This window comes from Budorcas taxicolor, chromosome 24, assembly GCF_023091745.1.
Source record: "Budorcas taxicolor isolate Tak-1 chromosome 24, Takin1.1, whole genome shotgun sequence".
In the NCBI taxonomy this organism is placed as follows: Eukaryota; Metazoa; Chordata; class Mammalia; order Artiodactyla; family Bovidae; genus Budorcas; species Budorcas taxicolor.
Genome location: NC_068933.1, coordinates 6671329 through 6697426, shown reverse-complemented (window position 1 = coordinate 6697426; position 26098 = coordinate 6671329). Strand labels below are relative to the sequence as shown.

The 26098-nt window shown below is 47.6% G+C and overlaps 1 protein-coding gene across 1 annotated transcript; it reads right to left on the bottom strand.

The window, feature by feature from the left end:
- Positions 1–5965: 5965 nt before the first annotated feature.
- LOC128068166 (putative protein FAM90A15P) lies at positions 5966–24534 on the bottom strand. Its single transcript, XM_052661257.1, has 5 exons — positions 24523–24534; positions 24281–24403; positions 7732–7928; positions 7211–7316; positions 5966–6676 (listed from the first exon to the last, which is right to left on the bottom strand). Exons 1-5 carry the CDS (start codon positions 24532–24534, stop codon positions 5966–5968), a joined length of 1149 nt encoding a protein of 382 aa, XP_052517217.1.
- Between the last annotated feature and the right edge of the window lie 1564 nt (positions 24535–26098).

The window sequence follows — 26098 nt, the reverse complement described above, 5'->3', positions numbered from 1 at the left end:
ATGATGGTAGTGGTAGTTTAGTCGCTAAGCCGTGTCCAACTCTTACGACCCCATGGACTGTAGCCCGCTAGGCTCCTCTCCCTCGGTTAGGATGGCTATTGTCAAAAAATAAAAGAGAAGAAGTGTTGTTGAGAATGTGGAAAAAGGGGGACCCAGAGCACTGGCTGTGAAGAGGGTGTGAGAAGAACTTCTCTTTTAAATGGATGTCATTCTGTCCGTGATTCAGCTTGCTGGTGACGTCCGGGAAGATTTCCTGTGAGCTGCCCTTTTGTCAGGAAGGGAGACCCCGCGAGGCTGCGTGGAGTGAAGTGGTGCGTTTTCCAAGTGTGGAAGGGGATTCGTCTCCCCAGATGAAGGGCAGAGGGCTGCAGGGCCAGCTGAAAACAGAAGGTGAGAGAAAGTTCCCACCCCCAACCGGAGCTCATCCAGGCCAGATAAAAAGATGGAAACCAAACCACAGCCAAGTGAGGACACATCACAGGATTCTTAGAACAGACTCTGTGTTTGCAAATTTTGATTCTTGATTTATTGAGAACTCACTAAGAATCCCTGTGAGAACAAAAGAGAGGCAAGAGCGAAAGGTTTCAGGAGAATGAGAATAAAACATCCGAACAAAAAGCTTCAGGAGGCCTTCAGCGCACTCTGGGTGTAGTGGGGTCGACTTCAGGGACGTTCACCAAGGGCAAGCAGCATGGGCGGCCATCCAGACATCGTCCAGAATGAATTTCTGAGTCGAGGCAGAATTCCTGGCAAGACCCATTTGGACGCTCACAGACCTCCCTGAAACTGGCGCTGCCTGCACAGACAAGAGGGTGATGGTTACTGTTTACTGCTCTCCTTAAATTTTATTGAATTACATGCGGTGAAGGAATATTTGGAAACAAGCTTGTATGGATTTTTCATTGTTACTCGATTTCCTTAAAAATCTGTTTGTTGTTTAGTTGCTAAGTCATGACCAGGTCTTTGCGACCACATGGACTGCAGCCTGCTAGGCTCCTCTGTCCATGGGATTTCCCCGGGCAAGAGTGGGTTGCCATTTCCATCTCGAAGGGATCTTCCCAACCCAGGGTTTGGCAGACAGATTCTTTACCACTGAGTACCTGGGAGAGCCCCCTCTGCTTTCACACAAAAAATTTGTATTTGGGGCATTGTTGGAAAATTCAGCAAGATTGAGTGCATCTGAAAAAGGAAAGCCTGCCCATGGGCAGTCCTGCCCTCACTCCGGGGCTCACACACATCAAAGCTCCTCCCGTCTTTCTTACTGCCTGTTATCTCCTGACACTGATGGCAGAAGGCAGTCTTTATTTGTTATGAGTCTTGTACTGCTCGTTTTTCTAAAGTAGAAAAAACTTTTTAGAGAAAGCTGTCTTTCTGTGTGTTTGGGTATCTTTCAAAAGTGGAACTGAAATACAGATCCAAAAGATAATGTACACAAGGAAATTATTAGACAGGATATACTTCTGGGGGAAGGAAACGATATTCCTACGTATGTAATGTGCAGATAGCGCCCACGTCAGCATTTCTTGCATCATGAGGGGGCACTCACTGCTTCTCTCTCTGGTGCTGCTCTTCTGGGTTGCAACCTGCTGCAGGATTCATTGCAAACATTAAGAGTTCTTAAGGGATAGGCTACCCACTCCATTATTCTTGGGCTTCCCTAATAGCTCAGACGGTAAAGAATCTGCCTGCAATGCGGGAGACCTGGGATCGATCCCTGGGTTGGGAAGATCCCCTGGAGAAGGGGCTGGCTACCTATCCCAGTTCTTACCTGGAGAATTCCATGGACAGAGGAGCCTGGCAGGCTACACAGCCTATGGGGTCACAAAGAGGCAGACACAACTAAGTGACTTTTACTTTCACTTTCAAGGGCTGAACACACATGCTTGTTAAAAACATTGAATCATAATTGACTTATGGCCTAATATATTAGTCTTCTGGAGATGGGTCACACACAACGAGGGGCTCATTTTCGAAAGTGGCTTCATCTCAGCAGTCTCCATATGTAACAAAGAGCACCATTCCCAAGACAGCTTCCGAAGCTCTTTGCTGGCATTAAAAGAGGTCTCAAAACCAGCACTTCTAGATTTTTCTATTCCAGAACACAAAAGCCAACTCTTGAATAGCTTCAAATCGGTGTAGGGCATTTGTAGCAAGTCAACAAAAGTCCATTGAATTCAAGCGAAAGTCAAATGGATTAAATTGAATTTAACTCTTTACCGTTCACAAAACAACCACTAATTGATATTTGCTATGCATCCACTGATTGGGAGGCCCTTACTGGGGAGCAGGCTTCCAACGAAAAAAAGATGTGATGGCCCTTGACTTCTAAGGTATCATGGTCCAGTCATCTTCATGGCTAGACAGTCCAGGGAACAGTCAACTAGCTCTCAAAACAGAGTGTTGGCCCGAGGATGAAGAAGAGGTTTGCTAAGTGAGAGCCAGAGGTAAATAAACATGACTGAAGGAAAGACAGCGTAAGTGTCCCCGGGGATGAGAGCTCAAGGCACTGACGCCTCACAGAATCTGATGGCTGGAGCAGGCTTTGGAAGGAGAATTCTGGGATCAGATTAGTACTAAGGCTGTGTGTTCAAGGTTTTCATCTGGATTTTTCCTTATTCCCAGAATAGTAGCATTCTCTGTATGTGTGTGTGTACACACACATGCACTTTGCCTGTCTGTGAAATATATCCACTGCCCCACACTCCACGAGGGATCTGAGATGAATGAAAGGGCTGGGATTACAGCTCCTTATGCGAGGACTGTCCACATTCACCCATCTGTGTACCTTCAGGCTCCTTCCCAACCCTGAGACCTTGAATTCTCAGGAAAGGACAAGACATTCCTGTTGACGTAGAGCACTGAGTCGCTCATCCCTCATAGATCAACAGGTCCTGGAGATAAACATCTGCGCCTCCCCCTGTGATGGGTGTTGGCATACCACACAGCATGCAGGTGGACAGACTCCACGGCAGTGCCATCTTCATCTCTGTGTTTAAGTTCTATTCCAGGAGAACAGATGTTGAAAAGAAAGAGGAAGCCCGGGGTCCCTGGGGACATCATCAAGCCAGGAGACCAGCAGTATTAAGGAGCAATGGGTTAGAAGTCTCTCGGGAGTCGCACGCGCGCGCGCGCGCGCACACACACACACACACACACACACACACACACACACACACTCTGACTCAGAGTAAGCCTTTCAAGGAGACCCTCACCTATCCACCTGCCTGGGCCCCTGTAGCTTTGCCATAGCTCTTATAACAGTATCTTAAGATACTAATTTTTGCTGAAATTAGAGGAATTTTGGAGACCAAAATTTAGCAGAACAATGCCTTGTTTTTTGTTACCTAGATCTAGAAACTGCTAGTAGATTTGCCTAAATAATTCATCTTCAGTGCTGGAGCAAGGAGGGTTTCTTGCAAGCCCTTGAAACACCCTTGACCTCGCGTTGTCTAACTGAGAGTTGCTGTGGGGAACGACTGAGTCAGGAGGCTGCGGGTCTTCCCAGGTTTCCCACGAGACCCCTCCTCAGGCAGAGGTGATGGTGACGTTGCTCTGATCACTGGATCCGCTCAAGGTCTCAGGCACTCTACTCTCACCAAGCGTCAGCCAGCTTTCGTTGTTGTTGTTACCTGGTGGAACGTGGCTCATAAACAAGAGAATGGTGAGCAGGGGGACAGCAGTGCTCATGGCTGGAGAGAGGAGACCGCTTGGCTTCGTCTCCGAGAGGCAGAGGACACTTCGGTCCGCGGCTCCGGCGGCAGCGGGGCGTCGGGGCCGGATGTCCGCGCTCCTCCGCCTCCTTAGGGCTCCGCGCAGAGCTGTTCTGCGCCCAGAGCGGCCTTCGCCGGAAGCCGCAGAATCCTCCTTTCGTGGGACACTCAGAGCATTGGGGAGCCTGTGGGCGCACACTTTGGACCAGAAAACCGCGTTAAATGGGAACATGAGCTACAGGTGCTTTGGCTCCAGATTAAAGGGTCTGAGCGAGGAGCCGTCTGTATTCAGGGACAGTGAGCGGGGCTGGTTTCGTCAGTGACTAGACATTAGTGAGCTCTTCCCAGGCTTTAAGAGCCATCCTCACGATCAATCGCCTCTCCCTCCGGGTTGGAAAGCCCACGGTGCTCTGCTCACAATGTACTCATGACACGCATCTGAGTTTGCTTAACAGACACTTGCCTCCCAGAGAGGTGTGAGCTTGTTGCTGAGATCAGGCTTTGCTCCTCAGGGCGGAGGAAGTTGAATCTTGTGGTCATTCACTCTCAGAACCTCATCAGGTCAAATGACTTTCGCTCACTTCACTGAGAGACAAGGGGGTGGTGACCCTCAGCCTGAGCAAGGGTAGATAAGTGCCTGGTTGGTCAGGGAGTTCTTGAAACACTCGTGGTGGCTTCTGCTGCCCTTGTTGGTCCAGGAACAACAGTCCCTGACACTGGCCTATAGCCCCCTGCTGAGATACTCAGAAGCCTGCTGTCTGGACTCCCAGGGTTCTGGAGGAAGAGTTGGCGCAGGGCACCTGAGGATGAGGGCTGAGGTGATTCCGGGGCTTCCTGTGGCTGTAGGCAGTGCACAGGCTGACCACATTCTCCTTGCAGGGGACTGGCCCGGGGCATTGTTAATGTGCATAAGTGGCCCCGGGGATCTGGGAGGCCCTGATTCTGTGTTTTTCCTAAAGTCCTCCCATGCTCCTCTTTCCCCTCCATTACAAGATGCATCTTGAGTCAAAATAGTATTAAGATGATCTTCAAGGCTTAGAGATAAAAACCACACACAAAATGTTTTATATGGTAAAACTTTATTAAAACTCAAACTTTTTCCTTGGTAAATTTTATAAAATTGTTGGGAGATATTACATCACTCCTACGAAAATGATCATTCAAAAGCAAGGCGGCAACTGATTCCAACCAGTTTTCCATACCAGCATTACATAATAGGGCTTCCCTAGCGGCTCAGTCTGTAAAGAATGCGCCTGCAGTGCAGGAGACCTGGGTTCAATCCCTGAGTTGAGAAGATCCCCTGAAGGAGGGAAGGACAACCCACTCCAGGATTCTTGCCTGGAGAATCCCCATGGACAGAGGAGCCTGGCAGACTGAGGTCCATGGGGTCCAAAAGAGTTACACACGACTTAGCCACTAAGTGTACCTTTCCATGATAACAAAATCAAATAATACTTAATAACAAATCAAAAATTCCCTGATGAGCATAAGTACAAAAGATCGTAATAAACTACTAGCATATTAAATTCAACAGTATATAATTATATATACATAGGAAATGGATCTTGACCTATTGGTGATTTGATTTAGGGCAGAAGGAAGGCCCTGCAGGGCCTCGGTGCAGGGCCAGCCTGACTAGGATGTTGAATGTGACCAAATGATCTTTCTACATCTCTTGAGATGACTGTGTAATTTTTCTTGTTTCTTCTGAAAAGACAGAAATATTTTAAAGCAAAGCTTTACATTACCATTTAATGACATTTGATAAGCATGCCACAGGAATTTTCCCCACTGTGATGTATAGTGCAAGACTCCACAGAGTCCACTAGACTTATCTCAGGATGGGGCGCGACTGCCCTTCTGCAGAGCAGAGTCAGGCCTTTAGGCAGGTTCCAAAGGTTCAGATACAGCTACTACCATCAACACAGACACTACCATCATCAACTGCAGATACTACCATCACTTCCTGTCTACACAATGGTTACAAGTCACTCCTAGAGTTTGCTCAATTGCTTATAATCGTTTTAGGTTGACAATTGCCGTTCGGTTGGATAAGCGCCATGGGACAGACTGGGGTTCCATGAGGAGACAGGGCAGTGCGTGCAGCTGGGTGTCCCCAGGGAGGTCCGGTCCCACTGCTGTCTCGCCCACCAGGGTGGGGAGTCCGGCTTCACCGGGAACAGCCGCTCCCTCTAACACCCAGCCCACCCGCCAGCCACAGTCAAGTCAGGGCACCGGGCGCTGGAGGACGAGTCTCAGTTGCCACTGGTGTCTGCGTCCCAGTCACTCTCTTCGGAGGAAGAAGACACCAGGAGGTCATCGTAGAGGACGCTCCGGGGCCCGGGGACAGCGAGTCCCTCGGGCTCCCGGTCGACGGACAGGCTCTGAGCAGGAGGGGCTGGCCGCTCCGCAGGCTGCGGAGACGGGGACGCCGTGTAGCGGCAGCTCCAGCAGCCTTCGGCATCTCTCAGGAAGCGCATCCTGAGAGGCTGGGCCCGAACGCGGATGATGATGGGCGGCGGGTGGGCTGCAGGGACGGTGCGCACGCTCCTGGAGGGAGATCTGTCCGCGGGAGGCTGGAGGTCAAAGCGTTGCCCCTGGGCAGGTGTCTCCCTGGATGCACGGAAGGCCATTCTAGGTCCACGTCCTGCTGTGCTGGGTGGAGGAGGGAGATTCAGGAAGGCCCCCTGATCTGCTGTGGGAGTGCTCTGCTGGGGCGTCTGGACGGGGCTGAGTCTAGGTTTCTTTGGGAAGTTCACACATGTCAGGCTGGGGGTCTGCGCACATCTCTTGCCTGGAGCCTCGACGCTGCCCTTGGAGGCCGGGGCCACATTCCTGCCGGTGAGAGACACGGCGGGGAGGCTGGATTTCACATCATCTTTCCTGGTGGGTGACCCTCTTGGGTGATCTGGATCCTGGAAGGATTTCCTCTTGGATGTGTGGATAAGCAGGGGCATGTTTGGGTGCTGTAAGAGAAGAGCACACAGAGAGGCCAGGTGTGAGAATCTCCTCTCCCTCCAGAAAAACACCTCACAGGAATTAATTTTACATGGTAAGATCCTCAACATCAGGGTGCTCATGTGACCTTGACACATTTATACATCCAATGGCCAATGGAAATGTTCTAACAGTGTCTCTTGTTAAGTAAGGGGAAGCAAGCTTTTGGTAGACCTTCTTCTCCAGACTGTACACAGATTGGTGTTTTGCAGGCGCCTTGATGGCAAAATGAGTTTTCATGTCCAGTTTTGGAGGATGAATCACAATGTACAGATTCCTGTTCTAAGTTAAAGGATTTGACTATGGAAGCTGCTGATAAAATCACTTCCATGTCCCTGCCAGCTTCTCGCCAGACATGTGAGTAAGAATGCAAAATCAAAGGCACCGCAAAAAATGGCATCTGAAAAATAAATGCTGACATTGGTCAGGAAAGAACATGACCGGCTTCCTCCCAGAGATAGGACTGAGGCCAGTCGATTAAAGAGGGGGCCCAAGAGACTGACCCTCAGGCAGAGGCCGGGCTCCGGCTCCTCCTTCCAGCTCTGCGGCTGCCGAGCGCGGGGCCTCCTGGGAAACCGCTGCAGGAGCTTCCTCTGCTGCTCCTCTTTCCTGCGACACGAACAGGTCAAGTGTCAGAACCCAGTGTCCTTGTCACCGATGGGCCCGACAGTGCTGTGGCCCAGCCCCTTTCCTCATTTGGGGGTGACACCGGACCTGAAGCCCTCTGCCTTTGTACAGACCCCCGCCCCTGTCTTTCCCTGCAGTGTCTCCCAGGAGGTCCTGTCTCTTCATCTCTATGGCTTTGGGACCGGTCAGGTGCAAAGCTGTGTGTGTTCCCCACTCTCCTTAGTGACTTCAGGGCCTGGTGTGAGCCCCCGAGTGTGGCCCCTGAGCACGTGGCTCCTGTCTCTGTCTCCCCAGTTGCCCTGTCCTTTCTAGAGATGGCTCAGCACAGTGTCGACAAGGAGAGGAACCGCCTCCAGATTTCAGCCCCGACCTTGGGTCCCACCTCCCCGCCACTCACCTCTGTCTTTCCTCCTCCTCTCTCTCAGCTGCGTTAGGGCTCCCTGGGGTCGGTGGGTCCTGCAGCTTCCACGCCAGGTTCTCCTTACCGAATCTGGACCCCAAGGGCAGGGGCACCAGCGCCCCTTGCCAGCGCTTCATGGGGCACCTGAGGCTCCTTGATGTGTGCCCAAAGGCTCCACAGTCCTTACACTTCACCTGTGGGTGGAGGAGACCAGGTCAGAGAGTCACCAGAAAGCACAGGCATGAGTCCAGAGGGAATGCAAGGACGGATGGAGAGTGTCAGGATAATTACAACATTGTGGTTCCCAAAGCCCTTGTCACAAGCATCAGAGGAGGAGGGGCTGGCTGAACAATAAGGGCCCATTGAAAGATCTGGATGAAGCCACGGCAGACATAACCCCGAGGAGCCCAGATGGTTCCTCCCAGGCTCTGAGTGGCTCGAGCTGCTCAGGAGGGAGGTGGAGGCAGTTATCTTTGCAGGCGAATGCACTAGTGAGTTATGGACCCAGAATATTCCAGGTCTAAACCCTGTCTCCGCAGTCCATGCCACCCACAGATTCCCTGTGGGTCCAAGCCTCCACTCACCATAGAGTCTTTGTCCTGTGGCTGGGGAGCCGTCTGCCTCCCAGGTCCCGGGTTTTGCTTCCTCACTTTCCGGTCTTGAAAGAGTCGGCAGGCTTTCAGCCATCCGTACTGACCAGCCATCTTCCACACCTACTGGAGATTCTTCTCAATCTCAATTTTTGGATTTCCTCTGTGAAAACAAATTTTTAGAAAACCTGTCATATTGATGCAGAGACACAGAGACATCCCTGCCCTATCAACCCTAAATGGGGATCATGACATCGCAACCAGGTTTCTAAAAATTGATTTCTCCTGCCCAGATCTTTCTGTTCACAGAAAGTGAAGAAGAACAAAAGAGCCTCTTGATGAAAGTGGAAGAAGAGAGTGAAAAAGTTGGCTTAAAACTCAACCTTCAGAAAACTAAGATCATGGTAAATGCATAGGGAAACAGTGACAGACTTTATTTTGGGGGGCTCCAAAATCACTGCAGATGGTGACTGCAGCCATGAAATGAAAAGACGCTTGTTCCTTGGAAGAAAAGCTATGACCAATCTAGACAGCATATTACAAAGCAGAGACATTCCATTGCTGACAAAGGTCCGTCTAGTCAAGGCTCTCGTTATCCCCGTAGTCATTATAGATGTGAGAGGTGGACCGTAAACAAAGGCGGATGCCGAAGGATTGATGCTTTTAAACTGTGGTGTTGGAGAAGACTCTTGAGAGTCCCTTGGGCTGCCAGGAGATCCAACCAGGCCATCCTAAAGGAAATCAATCCTGAATATTCACTGGAAGGACTGATGCTGAAGCTGAAACGCCCGTACTTTGGCCACCTGTTGTTAAGAATTGAGTCATTGGAAAAGACTTGATGCTGGGAAAGATGGAAGGCAGGAGAAGAAGGGGACGACAGAGGATGAGATGGTTGGATGGCATCACTGACTCGATGGACATGAATTCGAGTAAGTTCCCAGAGTTCAGGATGGATGGGTAAGCCTGGGGTGCTGCAGTCCATGGAGTCCCAAAGAGTCAGACATGACTGAGCACCTGAACTGAACTGCCCAGACAGTTCTATATTCTCCCAAGATTACGGACACCCAGATTAGGACCCAGACTAATATGCATTTGGAATGCATCCTCGGAAGACTACACTTAGACACTTGGGTTACACGTATCACAATCTAGGAGATAAAAGATCTCCCCACATGTACACAAATATTTGTGCTAGGGGAAAGCTGCAGTTAATATTAAGGAATAGGCATTTGAAAATCAAAAATAAGTGTGATGAATTTTGAAAACTGGACTCTCCCATTCGACATCAGCGAAGGCAATTTTCAAGTACAAATTCACTTCAAATTATCTTCCTCTCTACTAGACTAGATGATTCACGGCTGAGGGTCTGTTTTCTGGAACTTTTGTCCTTAGCATCTCATTTGTACCTCGCTCATGTGAAATGCATATTTCAACTAAGGATGAACAAATAAAGTTTTTGGCTTTCAATAGTATGCATATTCAATGGAAATCTAATCAGCCAGAAAAAAAAAAGAAAAAATATTGAGATGTAATTATTTTCCAGAACATGGAGAGACCTTAGTGTTATGATGCTAATGAATTAAGTCAGAGGCTGAAAGCAAACACAAAAGGACTTCACTCCAGGTAGCCCAGTGAGAGCAAAGAAAAAAGTAATAAATCAACAAATTGATAAACAAACCAGAAGACAGAGGCAAAGACACAGATCTGCAGAACAGTTAGCGGACAATAGGGAGGAAGCTTCCAACATCCACTGGATCATCATAAAAGCAAGAGAGTTCCAGAAAAACATCCACTTTTGCTTTATTGACTATGCCAAAGCCTTTGAAGGTGTGGATCACAAAAAACTCTGGAAAATTCTGAAAGAGATGGGAATAGCAGACCACCTGTCCTGCCTCTTGAGAAATCTATATGCAGGTCAGGAAGCAACAGTTAGAACTGGACAGTGAACAATAGTCCGGTTCCATGTCAGGAAAGGAGTATGTCAAGGCTGTATATCGTCACCCTGCTTATTTAACTTACATGCAGAGTGCTTCATGAGAAACGCTGGGCTGGATAAAACACAAGCTGGAATCCAGATTGCCGGGAGAAATATCAATAACCTCAGATATGCAGATGACACCACCCTTATGGCAGAAAATGACAAACTAAAGAACCTCTGGAGGAAAGTGAAAGAGGAGAGTAAAAAAGTTGGCTTAAAACTCAGCATTCAGAAAAGGAAGATCATGGCACCAGGTCACATCAGTTCATGGCAAATAGATGGGGAAACAGTGGAACAAGTGGCAGACTTTATTTTTGGGCAGCTCCCAAATCACCACAGATGGTGACTGCAACCATGAATTTAAAAGACACTTGCTCCTTGGAAGAAAAGTTATGACCAACCTAGACAGCATATTCAGAAGCAGAGACATTCCTTTGCCAACAAAGGTCCATCTAGTCAAAGCTATGGTTTTTCCAGTAGTCATGCATGGATGTGAGAGTTGGAATATAAAGAAAGCTGAGTACTGAAGAATTGATGCTTTTGAACTGTGGTGTTGGAGAAGACTGTTGAGAGACCCTTGGACTGCAAGGAGATCCAACCAGGCCATCCTGAAGGAAGTCAGTCCTGGGTTTTCACTGGAAGGACTGATGCTGCAGCTGAACCTCCAATCCTTTGGCCACTGATGGGAAGAAGTGACTCACTTGGAAAGACCCTGATGCTGAGCAAGATTGAAGTCAGGAGGAGAAGGGGACGACAGAGGATGAGATGGTTGGATGGCATCACCGACTCAATGGACATGAGCTTGAGGAAACTCCAGGAGTTGGTGATGGACAGGGAAGCCTGCCGAGCTGCAGTCCACAGGGTGGCAGAGAGTCAGACATGACTGAGTGTTGGAACTGAACTGAGGGAGGAAGGTTCAGGGGAGAAGGCAGGATAGTGACTGTGGTCAAATGTGTAGTGGCAGTGAGAGAGGAACATCTGGGTGGTGAGCCTGAGTAAGGGTCAGAAAGCTGAAATGTGCTAATGCACAAAAGAGCAGAGTCGCTGCAGTCCCCATGACATGATGTGACCAGCAGGAGCTTGCCCGCCAGAAGAATAAGGAAAGGCAGAGCCGCTCAGGCAGAGCCGCTCGGTGAAGGGAAAGCACTGAGCTTCGGGGCGATTGTCCCCCAAGCAGAGGGACACGCAGATCATGCAGCAGAAGCTGAGAAAGGCAAAAGGGAAGGGGGAAGCCAAGTAGCTTTCAGGCTTCATGTGCAACCCTCTCGCCCTTGGCCTGTGGGCCTGAAGTCAGTGCCCCCACGCTGGGGTTTCCTGCCACAGGGCTCCCAGGCCCCAGGACCGATGGCGTTCCCTTTGCCCTGAGTCTACAGTGGGTCCCTTTCGTGCTTCCTTCCCCTCAGGTAGCCTCCCTCCCTTTCGGCCACTGCCAGAGGTTGAGGGAGTTATCCTTTTCCAGTCTTTTTATTCATGTGGAGTTCACCCCAAACTTTTAAAATTAGCTATATAATTGCAAAGAAAAAAAGTACAAATGAAACATCTAATATTAACATCAACGTTTATTCAGTTTAAAAAATAAAATTGTAAAGTTCAAGACACCTTACCCTATCGCCAGGCCAAACCACTACATAAGTTTACGATGGACTTTTGTTCTGAGCGATATGCTGAACACCAGCTTGAAAAACCAAGCCATCCTAAAATCCAGCTGTGTTCCTCCTCTCTGTAGGAGAGGATCAGAGAGGTGGGGGAGGAATGCCCTCACTGAGGGAGATGCAGCTCTGATGGTGGCTGAGAACCAGTCAAGGAGGAATTGCCCTTTCTCAGCTGACCTGAGGCTGCTCCAAGGTCACATGACCTTGTCCAGAGATTCTTAGCCAAGTGACATCAACTATTCTCTTTGGTCTAACTACATCTGAAGACATGTTAAGAGAAAGAAATAATTCACAATGTCACTCATGTGTGGAACACAAAAGACAAACAGAAAACAAGTAAACAGAATTTTAAAGAAGACAAGGCTAACACGATAGCAAATACAAAGATGCACAGACCTGAGTAAAGGGAATCAGAAGAGGAGCCGCAAAGAAAATTGGGCAGCAGATAGTCACAGAGGAAACCTGCAGTTTTGGGTGCTGAGAAGGTGTGTGGTTCACAGAAGCTGAAAGGTATGGCAATGCCCCTAACACTTCACTAAAATTATAACGGGATACTTCCAAAACTTTATACAGTTTAAAAAACATTCCAAAGAAATTAGAGAATCGATCCCCTAGTACCTAAAGCCCCATCACTACATGATTTTCCTCTTGTCCCGTTTCCCTGAGGAACTAGCCAAACACCAAATTTAAACCACACAACCTGAAATTCAGCTGTGATCCTCCAGTCTGTCAGCAGATGCTCAGAATCATGAGTGCCGGACACTCCAGCCGAGGAGATGCAGCGTCCAGGGTGGCTGAGGAGGGTCAGAGGGGAAATTTCCCTTTCCCGCCGACTTTATACTCCCCTCAGGTCACATGACCTTGATGAGGTTTTCTTTCTTTTCTTTTTTTTTTTTTTTTTGATGAGGTTTTCTTAACCAATCAACGTTATGTAGGCCACAGTCCAGGGGGTCACAACGCATCAGACACAACTGAGCGACTGAATAGCAGAAATCACCCTGTATTTCTCAGTGTCTTGAAGACCCATTTAGAAAAGAGAAATACCTTGTGCATTCACTTCCATGTGGAACAGAAACACAAATTTCAGAAGCAAAGAAGTCAACACAAAAGAAAATGATGCAAAATGACACAAAAGCAAACATTCCCACAGAACAGAGCAGGGCATGTCAGAAGACAGTGGCAAGGGGACAGCCGACGAGTGAAAAGGATCTACAGGGTGGTAACAAAAACACCTAAGTTGTTGGTGCTCACCAATTCTATGATCTACTGGAATTGAAATATATTTTTTGTACACATAACGTTTAATCTGCCAAATTCCCTGAATCAGTTCAGTTCAGTCGCACAGTCATGTCTGACTCTTCGACCCCATGGATCAGAACACCCGGCCAAGCCTCCATGTCCATCAACAACTCCCGGAGTTCACTCAAGCTCATGTCCATCGAATCAGTGATGCCATCCAGCCATCTCATCCTCTGTCATCCCCTTCTACTCATGACCCCAATCCCTCCCAGCGTCAGGGTCTTTTCCAGTGAGTCAACTTTTCACATGTCATGGCCAGAGGATTGGAGTTTCAGCTTCAGCATCAGTCCTTCCAATGAACACCCAGGACTGATCTCCTTCAGGATGGACTGGTTGGCTCTCCTTGCAGTTCAAGGGACTCTCAATAGTCTTCTCCAACACCACAGTTGAAAAGCATCAATTCTTCGGCGCTCAGCTTTCTTCACAGTCCAACTCTCACATCCATACTTGACCTCTGGAAAAGCCATAGCCTTGACTAGATGGACCTTTGTTGGCAAAGTAATATCTCTGCTTTCTTAACTGTCCTTCCAAGGAGGAAGTGTTTTTTAATTTCATGGCTGCAATCACCATCTGCAGTGATTTTGGAGCCCCCCAAAAATAAAGTCTGCCACTGTTTCTACTGTTTCCCCATCTATTTGCCGTTAAGTCATGGGACCAGGTGCCATGATCTTAGTTTCTGAATGTTGAGCTTTAAGCCAGCTTTTTCACTCTCCTCTTTCACTTTCATCAAGAGGCTTTTTAGTTCCTCTTCACTTTCTGCCATAAGAGTGGTGTCATCTGCATATCTGAGGTTATTGATATTTCTCCTGGCAATCTTGATTCCAGCTTGTGCTTCTTCCAGCCCAGCGTTTCTCATGATGCACTCTGCATAGAAGTTAAATAAGCAGGGTGACAACAGACCGCCTTGACGAACTCCTTTTCCTTTATAGAACCAGTCTGTTGTTCCATGTCCAGTTCTAACTGTTGCTCTCTGACCTGCATATAGGTTTCTCAAGAGGCAGGTCAGGTGGTCTGGTATTCCCATCTCCTTCAGAATTTTCCACACTTTATTGTGTTCCACACAGTCAAAGGCTTTGGCATAGTCAATAAAGCATAAGGGATGTTTTTCAGGAACTCTCTTGCTGTTTCAATGATCCAGTGGATGTTGGCAACTTGATCTCTGGTTCCTCTGCCTTCCCTAAAACCAGCTTGTACATCTGGAAGTTCGTGATTCACATAGTGGTGAAGCCTGGCTTGGAGAATTTTGAGCATTACTTTACTCGCATGTGAGATGAGTACAATTGTGTGTTCGTTTGAGCATTTTTTGGCATTGCCTTTCTTTGTGATTGGAATGAAAACTGAGCTTTTCCAGGACTGTGGTCACTACTGAGTTTCCCAAATTTGCTGGCATATTGAGTGCAGCACTTTCACAGCATCATCTTTCAGGATTTGAAATAGCTCCACTGGAATTTCATCACTTCCACTAGCTTTGTTTGTAGTGATGCTTTCTAAGGCCCACTTGACTTCACATTCCAGGATGTCTGGCTTAGATGAGTGATCACACATTGGTGGCTGAGAGGAGCTACCCCATGCCCAAGATCAAGGGAGGTGGCCGAGAAGAGCAACCCCACATCCAAGGAGTGGTGGCTGCATGGGGCAGGAGGTCCAAGAGGAGCTACTCCACCTTCAAGTTCAGTAGGGGCAGCCGTGAGGAGATACCCCTCATCAAGGCAAGGAGCCATGGCTTCGCTTTCTGGAGCAGCTGTGGAGACATACCCCACGTCCAAGGTAAGAGAAACCCAAGCAAGATGGTAGGTGTTGCAAGAGGGCATCAGAGGGCAGACACACTGAAACCACAATCAAAGAAAACTAGCCAGTCTGATCACATGGACCACAGCCTTGTCTAACTCAATGAAACCAAGCCAGAGTGGGGCCGCCCAAGCCAGGAGGGTCATGGTGGAGAAGTCTGACAGAATGTGGTCCACTGGAGAAGGGAATGGCAAACCACGTCAGTTTTCTTGCCTTGAGAACCACATGAACAGTATGAAAAGGCAAAATGATAAGATACTGAAAGGGGAACTCCCCAGGTCAATAGGTGCCCAATAGGCTACTGGAGATTAGTGGAGAAATAACTACAGAGACAATGAAGGGATGGAGCCAAAGCAAAAAGAATACCCAGTTGTGGATGTGACTGGTGATAGAAGGAAGGTCAGATGCTTGTAAAGAGCAATATTGCATAGGAACCTGGAATGTCTGGTCCATGAATCAAGGCAAATTGGAAGTGGTGAAACAGGAGATGGCAAGAGTGAATGTCGACATTCTAGGAATCAGCCAACTCAAATGCACTGGAGTGGGTGAATTTAACCCAGATGACAGGAATCCCTTAAAAGAAATGGAGCAGCCATCATGGTCAACAAAAGAGTCCGAAATGCAGTACTTGGGTGCGATCTCAAAAATGACAGAATGATCTCTGGTCCTTTCCAAGGCAAACCATTCAATATGACAGTGATCCAAGCCTATGCCCCAACCAGTAACGCTGAGGAAGCTGACGTTGAACGGTTCTATGAAGACCTAAAAGACCTTTTAGAACTAACACCCAAAAGAGATGTCCTTTTCATTATAGGGGACTGGAACGCAAAAGTAGGAAGTCAAGAACCACCTGGAGTAACAGGCAAATTTGGCCTTGGATTACGGAATGAAGCAGGGCATAGGCTAATAGAGGTTTGCCAAGAGAACTCACTCGTCATAGCAAACACTCTCTTCCAACAACACAAGAGAAGACTCTACACATGGACATCACCAGATGGTCAACACTGAAAATCAGATTGGTTATATATTTTGCAGCCAAAAATGGAGAAGATCTTCACAGTCAGCAAAACAAGACTGGGAGCTGACTGTGGCTCAGATCATGAACTCCTTCTTGGCAAATTTAGACTTAAATTTAAGAAAGTGAGGAAAACCACTAGAACATTCAGGTATGACCTAAATCAAATCCCTTATGATTCTACAGTGGAAGGGAGAAATAGATTTAAGGGACTGGATCTGATAGACAGAGTGCCTGAAGATCATGGATGGAGGTTCGTGACTGTACAGGAGACAGGGATCAAGACCATTCCCATGGAAAACAAATGCAAAATGGCTGTCGGAGGAGGCCTTACAAATAGCTGTGAAAAGAAGAGAAGCCAAAAGCAAAGGAGAAATGGAAAGATATAAGCATCTGAATGCAGAATTCCAAAGAATAGCACGGAGAGATAAGAAAGCCTTCCTCAGTGATCAATGCAAAGAAAGAGAGGAAAAGAACAGAATGGGAAAGACTAGAGAGCTCTTCAAGAAAATTACCCTACAAACATCATTAAATCTAAACATTAAAGTATCCATACCCCATTGCCTAGACGGCATTGGTACCTCTTTTGTCTACTGTCCCATTTCTCCGACGGACACACACCACCAAATTGAAATCAGCCTTAATCCCAGCCGCATACCCCTTACCTGTCAGTAAATGCTCAGAAGGTAGGTACTGGACACTCTGTGCACCTTTGAAGGTGGCTAAGGAGGGTCCGTGGGGTCATTTCCCTTTCCTGCTGCGTTTAAGTCTGCTCCCACACCATGTGACTTCAATGAGGTTGTATTAATCCAATCAAGGTTAAGTATCACCTTTGATCTAATAACATGTTTAGACACTTTCCAAAAACAGAAATCCTTTATAAATTCACTCATATATGGAACCCTAAATGGACAGAAAAAGAGGGAATAAGTACAAAAAATTATTAAGAGACAGCAAGGGACACAAAAATAAACACACAATCCCAGAGCAGAGCAGTGGGTGTCAGAGGGCGGCAGTAAGAGAGGTCCGCAGGCTGGAAAAGAAAAACCCAGTTTCTGGTGCTGGTCAGTTTCATGGCATGCCAGAGTTGAAATCTATTTTTATACAAATAGAACATGTATTATTGTAACCCAAAGATACTCTAGAAAAAGAAATACTTAAAAATTACATTATCCATGCCTCAGTGTATCCGTTGTGGCTCAGCTGGTAAAGTATCTGCCTGCAATGCGGGAGACCTGGCTTTGATCCCTAGGTTGGGAAGATTCCCTGGAGAAGGGAAAGGCTCCCCACTCCAATATTCTGGCCTGGAGAATTCCACGGACTATACAGTCCATGGGATCGCAGAGTTGGACATCACTGAGCGACTTTCACAGTGCATAAAGCCACAGGTGTGCATATTTTGTCTACATCTTGTTTCTCTGGGGGATACACTGAACACCAAATAAAGCCAAACAACCTGAAATCCAGCTAGATACCTCCCATCTGTCAGTAGATGCTCAGAATGGTGGGCGCTGGACACCGTCTACTCAGTGGTGGCTGAGGGTCCGCGGTGGAATTTCCCTTTCTTAGCTGACTTGTTACTGCTCCAAGGTCATGTGACCTTGTTAAGATTTTCCTGACCAATCCAAGTCATAGATCAGCTTTGTTCCTTCCATGTCTGAAGACAGATTAAGAGAGAGAAACACCTATTGACCCTAGTCATGTGTAAAGCAGGAAGAAACCAAGAAACAAAAAAGATAACAAGTGAAAAAAAATCAAGAACTAAACAAATGACACAAGAACACATACACAGATAACACAGAACTGAGTGGTGGATACAGGGGGGAGCTGGCAGGCGGGAGGGCCCGAGGGTAACACAGTCACGGAGAGTAAAGGAGGGAAGAGAGCGCGTTGGTGCTGGGCAGGTGCACGGTATGCCGGAGCTGAAATAGATTGTTGTAAACCTAAAACTCATCTAATATTATAACAGAACACCTCAGAAAAATAGAAATGAAAATTTTTAAAAATTAAAGAATCTTCACCGCATTGTCTAAAGCCACATCACTACATATTTTGACTGCTGTTCCATTTCTCTGGGGGTATAGCTGAACACCACATATATTTCAAACCAACCTGAAATCCAGCTGCACTCCTCTTATCTGTCAGTAGAACCTCAGAAAAATGGGTGCGGAACAAGCTTCACTGGATGACATGAAGCTATTCAGGTGGCCGAGGATGTGTCCATGGGGAAAGCTGTCTTTGCAAACTGACCTTCATGCTACTCCAAGGTCACATGACCTTGCTGAGCCATTTGTACCCAAGGAATGAAATATATGACAATTGACAGACAAGAGAATTGGTTGCCCCTTACCCTTGCTCAGTTTTACCACCTGACTGTCCCCAGAATTCCGCTTGGAGATTTTGAAAGCTAATGATGGAGTTTCCCTGGTAGCTCAGTGGATAAGAATCCACCTGTCAATGCAGGAGACATGGGTTCTATCCCTGGTCTGGGGAGATCACACATGCTACAGAGCAGCTAAGCCCATGTGCCACTACTGAGCCTGCGTTCCAGAGCCCGGGCGACACAGCTGAGGCCACGCACCGCAGAGCCTGCGCTCTGCAGCAAGAGAAGTGCTTGCAAGGGGAAGCCTGCACAGCGCAACCGGAGTGGCCCTGGCTTGCTGCAACTAGAGCAAAAGCCCTCATAGCAAAAGAGACCCAGCAGAGCTAAAATCAAATAAATAAGCAAGTGAAAAGGTAGTGAGGTATCAGTGCAATCCTTGTGTGTGTTTCTGTGAGTGGACTCAGGGCTTCTTGGGGAATTGTGCTGCTTTGGCAGGAACACACCTCATTCGAGTGGATATACGGGAAGACTCTCCCTGGAGATTTGGGTTCAGTATGGATGTGTGTCAAAGGATAACTTTCCAAGTCCTACAGACAAGAGGGGAGATTTGCTTTGTGATGACATTCATTTCTTTCTTTGGAAAAGGACATTGCACTGATTATTTTAAAAACCTGCTTGTGTGATGGCTGATAGTTTTAGGTATTTTATATTCTTGCAGATTTATCCCATGAGCTTATGTGAGGGTAACAAGACTGGGTTTCTGTTGAGACTGCTGTGTGCATAATTCAGGAATCAGCTGAGTAAGATAAAGAGTATGATAATGGAAGGAACTCTTCATCCACTGGGCTCAGCTCAGAGATTTGGGGACAAAATACAGATTCCTGAGGTCTGGGAGGGCAGAGATCAGATGTCTGTCTCTTGAGCCCTAGGTGGTTTCCATCCACAGACATAGGTTGAAGGGCCTCAAATAATGTAAGACCAGATGTCTCTGAGCCTCCCCCAGGACCTTGCCTGAGCAGGTCATGACATTCTGGGAAACCTGGCCAGTGGAGCTGAAGATCAGAGCTGTGTCACCCCCAGGCCCTGAAGGGGTAGATCGGGTGGGGAGATGTTGAAACGAGTGGAGCTGAATTGTGTGGAAAGAGCAGTGGAGAAAGGGGGGCTCAGAGAGTGGGGCTGAGTCTCTGCCCACTTTACCAGAGTGCAGACCTGCGTCCCTGTGTTACAGGGGCCCAAAGAAACCAGACTTCCCAGGTGGCACAACAGATAAAGAACCCATCTGCCAATGCAGGAGACATAAGCAGACATGAATTTGATCCCTGAGTTGGGAAGAACCCCTGGCGGAGGGCTGGAGAAGGCAGTGGCACCCCCACTCCAGTACTCTTGCCTGGAAAATCCCATGGATGGAGGAGCCTGGTGGGCTGCATTCCATGGGGTCCCTAAGAGTCGGACACGACTGAGTGACTTCCCTTTCACTTTTCACTTTCATGCATTGGAGAAGGAAATGGCAACCCACTCTGGTGTTCTTGCCTGGAGAATCCCAGGGACAGGGGAGCCTGGTGGGCTGCCGTCTATGGGGTCGCACAGAGTCGGACATGACTGAAGTGACTTAGCAGCAGCACTAGCTGCCTGGCGGTTGGCTTGGGAACCCACTCCAGTATCCTTGCCTAGAGAATCCTATGGACAAAAGAGCCTGGCAGGCTATGGTCCATGCGATCAAAAAGAGCTGGACACGACTGAAGCGACTAGCATGCACACAGGCAAAGCAACCAGACAGCAACACCGAGCTCCTTTAGCCACAAACGACTGTTTGAATATTTACAACTATTATTGCACACACAAATTTTAACTTCTTACAAAACTTTACATCCACGTTGCCAGGTCTCTTCATTCTCCATTTCATGCCACGTTTTCATGAATAGGTCTTTCCCCAAATCATAATGTACTCACGTGTTTGCTGTTGTTGTTCAACTGCTAGGTTGTGACTAACTCTGCAACCCCATGGACGGTACCCCCCAGGCTCTCTTTTCCATGGGTTCTCTAGGCAAGAAAGCTGGAGTGGGTTGCCATTTCCTTCTCCAGGGGATCTCCTGGACCCAGGGATAAAACCCAGGTCTCCTGCATTGCAGGTGGATTTTTTTTACCACTGAGCCACAGGGAGACCTGACTGTATGTTACAGGATTTTTTAGGGGCTTGTACAAATAATCTTTTAGGGGTTTGCCCTACTACACAAAGAATCTGCCTGTAATGCAGGAGACCTGGGTGAAGAAGATCCTTTGAAGAAGGGAATGGCAACCCACTCCACTGTTCTTGCCTGCAGAATTCCATGGACAGAGGAGCCTGGTGGGCTACCGTCCGTGGGGTCACAAAGAGCCTGACACGACTGAGCGACTAGCACTACGCCTCCTCCACAGGATTTTTTCTGCTATGAAATCTGGCTGTAGCCCCACTGTGCTTTCAGGATCGCTGCATCCTCAGGGTGATATCTGTGTGGACTGAGAAATGAGTGATCACCGAAGACTTCCCTTCCTCCATGACACTGACGGTGTGTTGTATAGCCTGCGTACATGTGGACCAGAGGGGTTGCTCCATGGAGAGAGAATGTCTCAGAACCTTCTGTGAAATCACTTCTCTAGGATAAACTGTTCAGAAGTATGCTTTGGTGCTGCTCAACATACCTTAGCATTTCTCAAAGGTCTTCGTCTTTGTTCTTGTTTTAGTGCCTTTTTTTTTTTTTTCACGGAATTTCTTGCGCACATCAAGCCTGGGGCTTGGCTGAATGTTTGTTGACAGTTATCAAAGTCCTAGTGGTTCTCCACATGGAGTTGGCTCACGGTGAACAACACTTATGAAAGAAAAACTAGGCGTTCTTATCCTCTGCTCACGTGCTCTAGGGGCTTTAAGAGTTGGGAGTTGTTGCTGAAAACACCCATATTGTATTTACAGAGGGAGTTCTGCTAAGTTATCTGAGGTCAGGCCAGTGACTAAAGGCTTTGCCACAGAGACAGCGCGCATGTGGATCCATGTCCACAGGTGATTCCTGTCTGGACCGGGGAGTGCGATGCCTGAAGGAGCCTCCATATTGATTACAGACAGTTACTTTAGTGAGTGGGAACTTGGTGAGTTTAAATGCTAACGCTATGGCTGCTGTTCCTCCCACATTCCTCATGTGTGGAATGTGGGAGGAACAGCGTGTCACCTCGGGTGAGAAAGTCTACTGAGGGCCTTCCTGGTTTTCTCTCTGGTGCTGGGTTCCCTCGTGTCGTCTAAGGGAAGAGCCGTGACTAAAGCACTTCCCACAGAGCTGACACTCATCGGGTTGCTCACCGGCGTGTGTTCTCTCATGCCTTCTCAGCTTTGCATATTGACTGAAGGTGCTCCCACACCGCTGACATTTATAGGGTTTCTCTCCTGTGTGGGTCCTTTTGTGCCGAGTCAGTTCAGAACTCTGACTGAAGGCCTTCCCACACGCAAGACACACGTGAGGTTTCTCTCCAGTGTGGATTCTCTTGTGCTGACTAAGGCCAGCGCTTTGGCTAAAGACTCCCACGCTGACAACATTCATAGTGCTTCTCTTTGGGGTGGATTGTCTCGTGTTTTGTAAGGTAAGAGATTTGATGAAGACTTTCTCACACAGACGACATTTACAGGGCTTCTCTCCTGTGCGTTTTCTCATGTTTCAGGTAGGAACTTTGGAGAGTTTCCCACACACGTGACATTCGAATCGTGTCTCTCCAGTGTGGACCCGGTCGTGGTTTCTCAGAGACTGCATTTGTATGGTTTCTCTCCAGTGTGAATCATCCTGTGTCATCTGAGGCTAAAGTAATTATTGAAGACTTTTCTACATAGAGGACATTCACCTGATTTTCCTCTAGTGTGAATAGGATCCTGTGCATCAAGAAATGATCCTTGACTACATGATTTTCCACACTGTTTGTGGACATGTTTCCTTCTCAAGTGAATTGATGAATGTTGAGGTGAAGATCTAGAAGCTAATTCATCTCTCAAATTAGTGCATCCAGCAGGATCCCCTTGCTGGTGAGAAGCCTGTTTTGGGAAAGGAGATATGAGGCTGTTACTGGTTTGCCCATGTCCAGGCAGACATTTATTCCTCTACATGTTCACCCTAGAGCATCAGCCAGTAATAGTCTCCTGGTAAATGTCTCCCATGTTAGTTGCAAACATGTTGTGTTACTCCTCTTCAGGCACAAACATTCTCTTTTATAGTTTCCAAACCCCAGATATCAGATTAATTTTGAAAACTTCAGTGTGTTCTAAAAACTAGGAGATGAACAATGTTTGTGCTATTGACTTTTTTCCTTACATTAGTTTTAAGCTCATATTCACTTCACCAATTTCAGACTATCCAAAAATTTGCTCTGAAAGAGCTTTATCAACTTACACACAGGCAACTGTGCTCAATTACCAACTTATCACACTGCTGGGTCTTTCATTTGGATGACTGAGGTTTCCACCCCTGAAACTTACTACTGACATAGTAGAGGATATGTGCTTTCTGTAGACATTTTGCATGAATATCATTTCTTGTTGTTTAAGGGATCTTTCACTGCCTAAGGAATGGAGAAAAATATAAATTTTAGAATGGCATTAGGGAAATAAAATGTAGACAACCACCAAGGTCCATGTGAGTATATTTCAAAAATTGGCACTCAGTTGGAGAAACTGTGTATAGCAAAGAAATACTCAGTGTAGTATTTGAAAGAAATATTTTTTAAAGTCATTGTCTATTGGAAAATGAAAACAGGATTAAAACATAAAAATGTAATGTGGTCAGGAGACATTGGGTCAGAAAATGGTGGAAAAAACATGAAATGGCAGGATCAGGACAAGAATCACTATGTGAAAATTTAAGTGCAATAACTCCATAAGAACCCTTTTCCTTAAAGAAGAGAAAATGGCAGGAAGTAGTATGTATTGTGATGATAGGGGCCCAGAATGATGACAACGCGAGGAATATGCCCCAGTGTCCTCACTTCCACTTTGGAATATATCCCTGCCTTCATCAGACTTTCACCTGGTATCTCCAAGGACTTAACACACTGGCTGAAACTGTTTTGCCCTGAAGCCCAGGCCCCTGACGCTCACCTGGACTCTGACCTTGGAGGCTTCCTGCTGCTCCAGTCCACAGCTCTTTTCCTTGTTCCAGCTATGAAATCACATCTGATTTGCTAATTTGATAGCCTGTTTGATTTAAACAAACAAACAAACGTGGATTTTGAGTGTGGGCTAATTACCCTTTGCTGTGAGTCATGGGTAAGGCAGTGAAGACAATAAAGAGATAACTGAAGGTCGGTGCAGGTAACATCTTCACCAGGCAGAACAGTGAAGGCCCTTCAGCAGACTGGGAGGAAACCCAGAGCAGCAGCAAGAACAGTGAGGCTGTCTAGGGGCCGATGCCCCTGCACCAGTTCAGAGAGAGGCCACAGAATCCCCAGTCTTTTCCAAATGGGAAAGATCAAAAGACTCTACCGTGGGCTGAATATTTCTGTCAAACAGGATCCAGTGAGAATCAAAATTATGTCATATATAGGACTCTGGTGTTAAGCCTTCATGGAGTGATTGGAACAAAATAATTATTTTTTAAATATTTGATCCTTTTATTTATGCATTAAAATGTCCATTGAATCCCCAGTCGTGTTCTGAATGTTGAGACTAAGTATCAATAAAGATATGAAACCTGGCCAAGGTGACCTTTCAGTGTGGTAATGAGAAGTGCCATGAAAAGGAACATGTTCCTTTTATGTAGTTAGGAGGACTAGCAGAGAATCAGGGAGCAGCTGGAGTGGGACCCAGGGAAGCTGTTCTAAATGCTCGTTCAGTGAGTGAATGAACAGAATGGACACAGGCGCAGGCACATCCCTGTTGACAGACTCACCTACAGAGACCAGGTGGGTGACCGTTTCCAGCATCACATTTCTGAACAGGTTTTTCTGGGACTTGTCTAGCAGGCTCCACTCTTCCTGGGTGAAGTCGACGGCTACATCTTCAAATGTCACCGATTCCTAAAACATCAGGATGTTCTGGTTTAGACAGAGCAGCCCTCCCGCTGGCCAGAGTGGGCGGCTGAGCTGAGGAAGCATGGGGACTGGGGGCAGCGTCAGGAGGAAGCACCCCTACTCACCGGGGGCTCCATGCTCAACAGCTCAGTCCCCGGGAGCCTTTCTCGGGATCTCACTCAGCCGATCAGGCACTAGGCAGGCCAACCTGAGGATGGAGAAGCCACGAGAACCCAGTCCTGTGCTTCCAGACCCACCTGAATTCAAGCCCCCAACCTTCACCTGGGTGTAGCCTCAGCCCAGCACTCGGGAACTGGTGGTGCGTCCAGGGAATACTATGCAGCTTCTCCCCCAGACCCCGTGTGAAGAGCTAGAGCTGCACTTGCTAACACGGAAAGTCAGAGTCTGCAAATAAGGACGTGCTAGGCGCTGACTTTGTTCATCAGCCCGTGGCACCCAGAGTCGCTCAGCGTCCTCCCTCATTCCCGCCCTCGGCGACCCTGACTCTCGCCAGAGTGGACGGTGGTCACTGCTGTAGGGAAACGCTCTGGAGGCCCCCAGATCATCCCCTGCCTTGTGCGCCCGCAGTGCTTCTCCAACAGCCCTGGCAGTCCTCCGGAAACACACTGCCTTCCAGCTCTCCCTCAGCCCTGAGGTTAGTTCTGTTCCCCATGGATGTGGATATCAATTACCCTAGGATGGTTTTTCCTGTGGTCATGTATGGATGTGAGAGTTGGACTGTGAAGAAAGCTGAGCGCCGAAGAATTGATGCTTTTGAACTGTGGTGTTGGAGAAGACTCTTGAAAGTCCCTTGGACTGCAAGGAGATCCAACCAGTCCATTCTAGAGGAGATCAGCCCTGATATTTCTTTGGAAGGAATGATGCTAAAGCTGAAACTCCAGTACTTTGGCCACCTCATGAGAAGAGTTGACTCATTGGAAAAGACTGATGTTGGGAGGGATTTGGGGGCAGGAGGAGAAGGGGATGACAGAGGATGAGATGGCTGGATGGTATCACTGACTCGATGGACGTGAGCCTGAGTGAACTCCGAGAGCTGGTGATGGACAGGGAGGCCTGGCGTGCTGCGATTCGTGGGGTCGCAAAGAGTCGGACACGACTGAGCGACTGAACTAAACTGAACTGAGGACCTCTTTTAGGATGGAGTTAAATGGAGGATTTTTCCATTTGGAGGGACCATAGCACCCACCCTGCCAGCCTCATCCTTAATATCCCCCGCACCACAAAGTAGCAGGAGTCCAGGAGTCACAGTGTTACTGTCCTAGACTATCTCAATCCTCCTGGTCAAGGATGGTCAGAAATATGGAGATTTAGAAGGAAATTGTTTAGCAATTTACAATGGACACCCAGAGGTTCCAAAATCTTTAATATCTGACAGGGTTCCACTAGAGGAAGGAGCAGCTGTCATTAATTTTGCTCAGTCTGTGTCTTGTGATCAAATACCTTTAGCCTAACAAAGATCAATAGGTTTTACCTGTAATATGACTTCTAACAACAATACTGAAGAAACTCCTGTTATTTCTCCGTATTTATCGCTTAGTTTGGGGGGAACATCTCCATATTTCCAAAGCCAATCCCCTCACCACATCCCCTCTGTCTTGAAACAGAAGTCTCCCTGGAGATATTTGCTCTCAGTCTTCTGTTCTCGGGTCCTCCCTTCAAAACCAAAGTGAAAGCCTAGGT

Coding starts and splice junctions, on each gene's coding strand:
- LOC128068166 (XM_052661257.1), bottom strand. Junction 7,929..24,280: donor CGGTCACCCACCTGGTCTCT/GTAGGTGAGTCT, acceptor CTCCACCCACAG/GTGAAGTGTAAGGACTGTGG. Junction 7,317..7,731: donor GAGGAGGAGGAAAGACAGAG/GTGAGTGGCGGG, acceptor TTCGTGTCGCAG/GAAAGAGGAGCAGCAGAGGA.